General features: G+C 37.2%; 2 protein-coding genes across 4 annotated transcripts; one reads left to right on the forward strand and one right to left on the reverse strand.

Moving 5' to 3' along the window:
* The first annotated feature begins 3449 nt into the window (after nucleotides 1-3449).
* On the forward strand, nucleotides 3450-7626 carry LOC110885784 (2-carboxy-1,4-naphthoquinone phytyltransferase, chloroplastic). Of its 2 annotated transcripts, XM_022133493.2 has the most exons (10): nucleotides 3450-3615; nucleotides 3692-3941; nucleotides 5780-5883; nucleotides 5966-6037; nucleotides 6112-6250; nucleotides 6325-6531; nucleotides 6925-6963; nucleotides 7049-7159; nucleotides 7248-7313; nucleotides 7380-7626. In XM_022133493.2, exons 1-10 carry the CDS (start codon nucleotides 3542-3544, stop codon nucleotides 7512-7514), a joined length of 1197 nt encoding a protein of 398 aa, XP_021989185.1. In that variant the 5' UTR covers nucleotides 3450-3541; the 3' UTR covers nucleotides 7515-7626. The 2 variants fall into 2 exon arrangements, with proteins under 2 accessions (XP_021989185.1, XP_021989186.1); XM_022133494.2 differs by lacking the exon at nucleotides 7248-7313.
* On the reverse strand, nucleotides 6406-10331 carry LOC110885783 (dicarboxylate transporter 2.1, chloroplastic). 2 transcript variants are annotated; one of them, XM_035979009.1, is made up of 5 exons: nucleotides 9412-10331; nucleotides 8725-9038; nucleotides 8185-8633; nucleotides 7961-8090; nucleotides 6406-7338 (listed from the first exon to the last, which is right to left on the reverse strand). In XM_035979009.1, exons 1-4 carry the CDS (start codon nucleotides 10153-10155, stop codon nucleotides 7975-7977), a joined length of 1623 nt encoding a protein of 540 aa, XP_035834902.1. In that variant the 5' UTR covers nucleotides 10156-10331; the 3' UTR covers nucleotides 6406-7338; nucleotides 7961-7974. The 2 variants fall into 2 exon arrangements, with proteins under 2 accessions (XP_035834902.1, XP_021989184.1); XM_022133492.2 differs by lacking the exon at nucleotides 6406-7338 and having other exon boundaries at nucleotides 7682-8090.
* Between the last annotated feature and the right edge of the window lie 202 nt (nucleotides 10332-10533).

The following is a 10533-nucleotide window of genomic DNA, read 5'->3' on the forward strand; positions in this document are numbered from 1 at the left end:
CAAATCTTAATCCTCCACAACCAACCCCCACCCCCTCCGTTCTACTTTATTATATCTTTGTAAGTTTCCATCAAATCAGATTTTATTTAGAGTTAAATGTTATTTTAGTCCTTGTGATTTAGGCCACTTTGTCAGTTAGTTTAAATGCTTCATTTTTCATATGTGGGTTCAAAAAGTTTTCACCGTTGTCATTTTAGTTCATTGGGTTAACTTCATCCATTTTTTCTGTTAACCAGAAGGACAATTCCGTCATTTTATATGTAATTATGTGAACTAGAAGGGTAATTCGGCCATATAAAATGACCAAATTGCCCTTCTCGTTAACAGAAATAGCGGATGAAGTTAATCCAGTGGACTAAAATGACAACGGTGAAAGTTTTTGGACCCACAGGCGAAAAATGAAACATTTGTACTAAACTGACAAAATGACCCAAACCACATGGACTAAAATGACATTTAACTCTTTTATTTATTATAGATTGACATTAGCTAGCAATAAGACCCGCGCGCGTTGCGGCGCAAATATTAAAAGGATGAGTCCAAATGTTATGTGATGCGTTAACCATATGAAAACGCATGTTTTGAAGTATCTAACTGAACTCAGAGTGACCTATATAAGCATTGTGATTTGATCAAAGCGTAAAGTAAATCGAGTTTATATCGTACAATCATAACATATTATATGTGGCCCAATTCATACCTAGAAAACATCAACGGGTATAAAGGAACTAACACGTGTAATCAAAAGCGATTAATTGCAGCTTTTGAAAAAAGGGGAAAAGCACAATTTGACTCCACTCGTTTCGAAACAAAATTTACGAAACATACATAAAAAGACGAGAACATATTATATTTGACCTGACTCGTTTCCAAAAAAAAAAATTTACTTTGAAACGTAGACCAACTCGAATTTATACAAAAAAAAACATACATAAAACATGCCCTTAATGTAACAACCCGGCTTTTCAGATCGATACCTAGCGCTCTTTTTTTCTCATAAATGCTTGTACTCTTGGGATTCGATTAACGCTATGGGTTTAGACTATACTTTCAACACATTTTTAAACGCTTACTACAACGCTTAGTCAAAACGCAGTTACAAATTAGTAGTTTATATAATATATAATATAATATAATATAATTAGTAGTTATATAATAATAATTAAATGATGTTTTAATATACTAATAAACTACAAACCAGATTTTCTCAATTTTCATATGGACTAATATTTAGGACCAGAAGGCGAGACTCTTAAATCGAACAAAAAGCAGACGTAAAAATGTTGAACTGTAAAATTTTGATCAAAACATAAAACATTCTCGTAAAAACAATAACTAAATCGAAACAATATAAAAAAACCCACAAAAACATAAAATAAATAAACTTAAAAAACTTAACATAATAAATAATTATTATTATTATTGTTATATTATATAAACTTATAAAGTATAAGTAAATCAAAGTTCAATCTAAAGAATAAGGGTTACTTTGTATTTTTATTTTAACCTAATAAATAATAATAACTAGTATTAAGCACCCTCCGTGTTGCGGCGGGGGCGAGCACTAATACCACACTACTGCCAGCGACCACCGACACTGAAGTTGAGGCGTGTTAATGCGAAGAAATTAAACCGAAACGTAAAACATAGAATAAAATAACTAAGTTGATCTAGGACTCGTGCGTTACGATGAACCCGCGTCTATTTTTTCCCATTTGACAGGTTCATCGTAATCTATATATAATATATAGTATTACCACTATACAAACCATACATACATTACAACAACCATTGCATTAATTTGTTTGATTTTAAAAAGGACATGGATTTTAAAATTGCAAATTAACTTATATCTTGTTTGATTTGACTAAGAGGCAATAAAAATGAAAGGGAAAAAGAACAAATAAATCAGCTTTCTCAAAATATGGATAATGTAAACCGTTCAATAATAAATTAAAGTAAATTATACACCAAACGAATAGAAGATACCAAAGCAACCAATTGAAGTTGTAACTTTGGCATATTTGATTTTACCTCACTTAGTTTTTTTTAATCTTGCTTTTTTTTTTTATCCTTTTTATACCTTTTACTACAATACTTTTATATGTATTTAAAGTAAATTGTACAACATAAATGAGCACAAAAAAGAGTTTATGCATATGGTATAACTAAGGGTGTAAGGGGTGCTCACCTAAGAGGTGAGTCCCCTCTCTTACGCCCAACCAATCCTCGTGTGCCACGTCAACTCCCCTCTTAAACTCCCCTAACACCCTAAATTGATGGCGGCACTCCCCTCTTAGGTGAATTGGTTTTTTTTTTTTTTTTTTAAAAAGAAAAAGAAAAGCATTGATTGGTCACTCCCTCTCTCTCTCCTCCCTCTCTCTTCGGTGAGCCGCCACCGGTTTTGGTCCCTCTCTCTTCTCACCGCCTTGATGGCGGCACCATCACTAATCGGCAAGCAGGTCCCTGAAATGGCTCCCCGCATACGCCCCCTTCACCCTAATACCAACACTAACATGTTGCAAAATAATAATATATAAATAATAATAATAATAATAATAATAATAATAATAAAGTACAAGTATAATAAAGTTCAACCTAAAGAATAAGGGGTACTTTGTATTTTTATTAATAGTTTAAGATAATAAAAGTTAACCTTATTAATACTCTTAAGGAAAGAAGTTGAAAACTTTTTAAAGTCTAAAGAAAGAAAATAATATTATACTATTTTTTTACGTCATGCGTTGCGACGGAACCTAGTAAATGATAATGCAAAACAAACGTGAGTTCACATAAAGCATGTTGTTTAGAAAGCCAAACCATTAGAACGGTTTAGTTTATCATCGTATCGTTTTATAATAACAAACAAATACTTTATTTTGAGTACAAAATCGTTTTTAACAAAACTTATAACGGAATGTCAGGGAAAAATGAAACACAACAACATACATAAGTTTTTAGAAAAAAAAATTATAAACGTAAATTATTAAAGAAGTATCAAATTAATCGATAAATTAATATATGTTTTAGAAAAAGAAAAAAGAATTATTAAAAATAATAAAGGAAATATATGGTTTTAAAAAAGGAAAGAAAAATAAAAATATGTTATTTAAAGTAAATATATTAATAAACTATTATAATATATTAAATTAAAAATAATTAAAAGCTATATATATTATTATTAAAATAAAGTTATTATTTATCGTTCTTTATCAACAATATATATAATAATGTGATACCAATTATATAGCATAATTTACAACCAAAAGAAACATCACTTGGTTCAAATAACAAAAATGTGACGGTCACATTTTTGTAACTAATGTTTTTAAATATCTTACGTATTATGTTTGTCACACACACTGCTAATCCAAACATATTATCCTCTCTCTAACCACAAGGGAAATCTTGTCAAATATAAACCATGTGGACCTGTTCACACATACCCTAAAGTGTAGGGGAGCTAAGTGTAAAACATCCTTATCCTCCCCCTTCACTTTCAAACACAAGAGTATGTGGTGGTAGTTGCATCCAGTTAAACATGGTGCCCAAATTCTGCACCCAAACATCATGGAGGCCTGCACTTCATCTTCAACACACCCACAATTTCACCAGGTATGTGTGGTCTTCAATTATCGTTTGTTATTTCAAATCATGCACACTGTGAATTATCTCATTTTTGTATTAACAGGTGTTATGCAGTAGCTTCATTGTTGGGTGGTTTGAAGTCTTCATCATGGTGTTGCTTTAGCCGTAGATTATACTATAAACATATTCATATTGGAGGGATAGAGGTTCATGGAGAAAGAAGAAGAGAGCTGGTTCGCCTGAAAAGTCAACCGGATGAAGCTGTTGCACATGAAGATGATATCTCTAATGCAACGTTGGTATGGCGGGCGATCAAATTGCCAATCTATTCTGTTGCATTGGTTCCATTGACTGTAAGTTGTTCAAACTTGAAAGAGAGTTAAGTTAGTGATTTTAGTGCCGTTATGATCATTTACAGAGGTGGTTGGTCCGAGCTCGAAAAAATGTGCCCCTTAGGCCTTAACAAAATATAACGCAAAAGAACACATAACTAATTGACAATTCACGCCAAATAACACCTAACTAATCATACCTGATCAGTGCCGCGGGCGCGGAGCCTTGCGAGTTGCGAGTCGCCGAGTCGGAGTTGCGTGGAGAGCAAGAAGATGACAGTGGGACGTGGGTGGATTGCAAGTTCTGCGATAGAAAAAAGAATGCCACCCACCCCTGTCTTCGCGTCTGATGTAGACTAGAAAATGGGATATGAAATTGGACCTGTTGATTCACACAGAATACCAGCAACAATTCTTCCAAAATTCGTTGATTCTTGTGGAATACCGAAAATTGGGGGTTTCACACTCAAGACACTCACAAGTGAATTGGGAGAAAAAAATGACTTTTCATTAAACTCAAAACTGATTATCTTCCTCCCATTACATCCATATAAATAACAACGTAAATTCAAAACGGGCCTCAAAACACACTTGGGCCAAAAGCTAGAACCAAATAAAAGTCCACGAAAAGCACTAAAAAACATAAAAATATAAATAACTCATAGAAATAAGCGTTTTTGGGCCTGAACGTTGACCCAAACCACCTACGGTGTTTGTAGAAAGATGGGCTTCGTTCTCACGATCGTATCGCCTGGTCGCACGCCCAAGACGGACACCTGTAGCCCAAGTTAGAGCCATTTTAGTGAAGCCCCTTTTGTCACGCGATCTTGGGCCTCTAAATACAAGATGGCCCGTTCCTCAACACTTGGGCCTGCATCAGCGTCCGTGCGTCTAGAGAAGCGAAAGAACTGCCGAAATTTTGATCGAAAAGGACGAACTAGGTGTTTGCGTGGTGGGTTGTTGGCTTGTCATCCAAGGATTTGCGAGTGTACCTTATTTCAATCTCAAGGTGTTTGCCAATTGCTGCCCAAACAAAGGATATTGTTTTATTGTTTTTTTTTTTTTTAATCAAACGGGTATTAGGCTAACTTATAAAATTCAAGATAGATTTGTAAACGGGCCCATCAATAACTTCGTATTTTGTATGGATATACTATTTAAAAATATATAGCATATATATGTATATATATCGGATTTTTTTTTTTAAAAATGTGCCCTGGCCGGTGGTCCTCCCGCCCACCCCAGGGCCGCCCCTGATCATTTAGTATAATCATGATTTACTTAAGGCTACGAGTTAGAAGTTAGAGAGTACTCGCTCATTCATGACTATTCTTATTTTATGCGCCAACGAACCTGGGGTTCAAAGGGTGGCTCCTGTTGGTGGGGGTTAGGGGGCAACGCCCTACGTAGAGTCTAAGAGAAGAGCCCCTGCTGGGGGTCTCGCTACCCAATTAGTGAGCGACGCCCACGGTTGAAAAAGATTTTGTTACTTAAATTACCATTGGAAGTTCCTTGTTGTTTGTATGATTGACGAAGAATTGCATGAAAACTGATTATAAGTGGTGATCATAGTAGTAACTCAGTGGTAATAGAGTGTTGGCAGCGGCTGGCTGTCAAGGGCAATTAACTTTAGTTACCACTGATGGAGCTTTTTGTTCCACTAGTGTAACTGTACAATTGTCGACGGTTATAACATTAAGCATCAACCGCCACTTGTTTGAAACATCCCCTATATAAGAAAGGTATTTGGTATAATATCAGTACGCGTTTCATAACAGATTGTACATATTCGTTCTTGTTATTCTTTGTAAATTGTTCCACTGAAATATTTCAATATGAAATGACATCGATGTCTACAGGTAGGAACAGCAGCAGCTTATCTACAAACAGGGTTGTGTTCAGCCAAGCAATATGTTCTACTTTTGTCTTCGTCGGTTCTTATAATCACTTGGCTCAATTTAAGGTAAGAAAATCGAAAAATTCATGAAACAAAATTCGCATATTTGCTATGAAAAGTACGTTCATATGGTGTGTAATCTCGACAGCAACGACGTTTATGATTTTGATACAGGAGCAGATATAAACAAAAAAGAATCTGTGGTTAACATGATCGGCAGGTAAATTACAGTCAATCTTTACCTCCCTATCGTTCGTCTTTCTCTCTAAACGTTTGTATCGTGTGTCTATGCAGTCGGTCAAGGACCCTTATGGCTGCATTATTATTCCTTGGTGTCGGGTCTATGGGGCTTGTTTGGGCATCCATGGAAGCTGGAAATGTGAGGTCAATGTTGCTACTGGCTTCTGCGATCACTTGTGGATACATATATCAGGTACACATATTACAGGCAGATCAGAAAGTTCCCCTTTGGTTAGCCTGTAGTACCATTCAACTAACCTGTTACAGTGTCCGCCTTTCCGGTTGAGTTACCGAGGTCTTGGAGAACCGTTGTGCTTTGCGGCTTTCGGTCCTTTTGCAACCACAGCATTTTACCTGTTGCAGGGCGGTAGCACAAGGGTGGAGACGCTACCAATAACCGGCACTATTCTAGCGGCTTCTGTCCTAGTAGGCATTACAACATCACTCATTCTTTTTTGTAGCCATTTTCACCAGGTATTGTTATATAGTTATAAATGGGTCGATTTGTGTTATGCTTTTATCTTTAATAAGTAATATAAGAATATATACGTGGAAAGAGTAACGGGCTGTGTAAGTCGCCCAAAGTGTATTTTTAAGCATAAAAACTCTTATTTTTTCGAAAACTATACTATTAAAATAGTATTTTTTTTTTAATCATATATGACACTAATAATTTAGAAAAAAAAAAAAAAAAAAAAACTTTTTTAAAAAACAGCATTTCCCTTCAACCTAGTCCACCCTGGCCCGTTTGGGCTTGCACAAAAGACAACCCATTTTGACCCGTTGCTCAATCAATCATTTTGCCACCTCTATGTTTTCGCCATCTTTTTATGTTTGTTAAGAAGTTTTCTTGACTTGCAAACTCAGATTCCAGGTGATAAAGCAGTAGGAAAACTCTCTCCACTGGTAAGTAGTCTCCACGCCGATTTGTACAAAAATTCAAACCCACGTCCGCAAGTAACTCTAACTCAGCTCCGATTCACTTATACAGGTGCGGATCGGCACAGAAACAGGTTCAAATGTGGTCAAAATGTCAGTGATTTCCCTCTATTCACTTCTGTTTCTTCTTGGCATTTGTAAAGCTCTTCCAATCACTTCCACCGTAAGCTTTTCAAACAATTCTTTTTCCATACAAATGTACTTTCTTACAAGTCAAAGGTATCGAAGACTGACCCGAGTTTGCGATGCAGTTTTTGTGTGCACTTACACTACCCATGGGCAAGCTCGTGGTCAGCTTCGTTTCAGATAACCACCAGGTCGGTTGCAAGATCACCAAAGTTTCTGTATAACATCAAGATGATTAACGGGATTCGTCCTTGCAGGATAAAACTAAGATATTTATGGCGAAATATTTTTGTGTTCGATTACATGCGTTATTTGGAGCTGCATTGGCTGCTGGGATGGTAGCAACCAGGCTTATAACAAGAACCGGTTTACCAAGACCAATTTTGACATGATTACCATATCGATATCAGGATCCTAAACTCCTTTTATGAGTTTGTATCAAAAACATGAATAATTGTAAAACAATTTTTAGTGATTACAATAAACCCATGTACATGTTATAGATATTGTCATTCATTACTCGAGAATCCTATTATCATTCTACTAATAACCAAACTCGGACCATAACAAAGAGTTTTGACCGCTAATTATCGATAAAAAAAATGTGTTGCGACATGGGAAACATACTAAACAGATTACATTTACAATTACAGAAGTTATGAATAATGCACAATTTAATCAAAGACAATTATATACATGGTTTAGCGAAGAACTGGATTAAACCTAAGTCAACAACACTTGAAGATCCCCGACTCTTTCAGAAAACATGAATCTTGTTTAGCGCCGTTGTGCTTGTATCGAGAGGGCGGATATATACAAAACTAAGATAATTACTTACATGTAACTCGAGAATCAATAGAGTCCTAAAAACTTCCACCAGAAACCACCAACAACCGCCCAGATCACTGCGTTTACACAGGCCATAGTGAACCCGATTCTGAAGATATCCGGGAGGTCTACATAACCAGCTGTCAACAAAAGATAAGAGAAAACAAGTGTATCATTCTTTATGCTGTGCAACATTCATGTCAATCAAATAAGTTTGTATTATAAGAAACATACCTCCGAAGTATACGGCTGCCTGCCCACTACTATAATGTGTCAAAGCACCGAATAAGTTTGTATTATAAGCTAAGGCGAGTGCGGCCAACACCCTAGGCACCCCGGCTGCAATATGCATAGCGAGAAAAGCTGGATATAAGGCTCCCACGTGACCGGTTTGACTTGCAAACATGTAGTGGATTAAGAAGTAAACTGCCTGAAGAACACCAAAAGCCACAGGCCAGCTCAACGACAAAGATTGCAAAATCACTTCAACGTAACTTGATATCCATTTAACGATCCCAAGTTCGGTTAATTGGCTAGCCATGCCCACGAGCACTGCAAACCAAGCTAAAGTGTCCCATGCGGAAGTTTCTTTTAAGCAGTCATCCCATTCAAGAACTCCTAATAACAAAAGTATCGATAACGCAATCATTGCGGTAAGCACACTGGATACCCCGATCGCATCCCTGTGTAGGAATGAACCACATTAGTACTTTGGATCATGTTAAGCGGATGTTTGGATGTAATAATGTATATTATGAGAGTAATTTTGAATACCCGAATACCCATAGGGAGACGGCTAGAAGCATGGTGCCGATCATCACCCACTCGTTCGTTGTGACTGGACCCATAAGTTCGAGTTTTTTTGCAGCCATAGCAGGGGCATCAGGTGTGTCTTTGGTTTCAGGTGGGTATAGTTTGTACAAGATATATGGAGTAAGTAATAGAGAAACGAAAGCAGGTAAACTAGCCGCGATGAACCATTCGACCCACGGGTCTGCAACCACCACCCCGAGCCCCTCAGCCAGTTGTAGACATAAAAGATTTTGTGCTGCAGCAGTCAGAAACAGAGCACTAGAGTTACCAGAACACTGTCAAACAAATATCACCCAAGATGATCCGTTATCATACAAACGAATTGTAATTGACATCTCTAATATTATGATCACTTTGATCAATAGCAAGAATTTCAAATTAGCTCTAACAATTCATATAATATTTAATCCTTTAGAGTCGTGTTATGAATTTACATCGAGATAGTTGGTAAACGGGAAAGAAGCTGCGCCGCTACCCCTTTTTGAATAGCAAAACTAAGTCTTTTTAAAATTAGGCATTACCTACCAAATTTACGATTCCGGGGACCCTCTTGTAACTTTTTTTACTATTCAGTTAATATTCTTTAAGACGTATTTATTTTTTTGCTTCCGCTCTGCGTCAAACTAACTGAATCCAAAACTCAACTACCTGAAACTGCGACTGAACAAGATACGATCCAAGCCGCTTCGCTGACGGATCATTCGGCAAACTCCCAGCGGAAACCGAAACCGACTTAATAATCGGCAAGAAAACCCCACCCGCTCTTGCGGTAGTACTCGGCATAGCGGGAGCAATCAAACTCTCACTAACCATCAACCCATAAGCCAACCCAATAGTACTCCCACCCAACCACTTGACAAACCAACTGGCAACCCTCTCACCCAACCCAGTCTTGACAAACCCACGAGCAAAAAAGAAGGAAATCACAATCAACCAAATAACCTCATTAGTAAACCCACTAAACGCTGTCGTAAAACTCAAAGTGTTGGTGAAAATGGTGGTTGTAAGACCCAAAAAAGCCCACGCACCGACGGGTAAAGGGGATAAGATTAGGCCGGTGATGGTGGAGATGAAGATGGATAACAGTTGCCATGCTTGATCGGTGAGTTCGATGGGTTTTGGGACGATGAAACGTAAGGTTAACCCAATTGCGAGTGAGATTGCTAGTGGGATAATTTTGGCGCCTTGGGGTTTGGTGATGGGGTTGTTGGTGTTTGATGATGAGGTTGATATGAGTCTTATGGGTTTTGAGAGGTGGGTAATGAGGGTGGGGTGGTATGGAGTGGTGATCGGTGGTCGGAGGAGAGGGGGTGGGGGTTTGGTCGTGGATCGGAGGTGTAAGTGGGTTTTGGAATATGGGGAAAATGCAGAGGAGATTACTGCAGAGGTCATTGGATACGAGAATTTAGGAAATTTTGAGTTAGCAAGTGTTTTGGTGTCTGTGATTAGATGAAATTGGAGATTGTGAAGTGAGTTAACGGACGGTGATGAATTGACTGGACGGTGAACTGATAAATCGCCAAGGGATCTGTGTGGCTGTGCATGGTCACGTTTATCTAATGGAAATATTCATGAGGCTAGTTAGGGGGTGTTTGTCCTAGCTTTTTTTTTTTAATCAAAGCTTATAGCTTTTTTAGCTTATTTTTATAAAATAACCACTAATGGATGTTTGGTTTAGCTTTTTAAGCTTATGCTTATTAACTTATATAAGCTAATTCCAAGAAGCTTATAGGAACATGGTTTTTTAGCTTATTTGAATAAGCTTATTTG

This window comes from Helianthus annuus, chromosome 10 (assembly GCF_002127325.2).
Source record: "Helianthus annuus cultivar XRQ/B chromosome 10, HanXRQr2.0-SUNRISE, whole genome shotgun sequence".
In the NCBI taxonomy this organism is placed as follows: domain Eukaryota; kingdom Viridiplantae; phylum Streptophyta; class Magnoliopsida; order Asterales; family Asteraceae; genus Helianthus; species Helianthus annuus.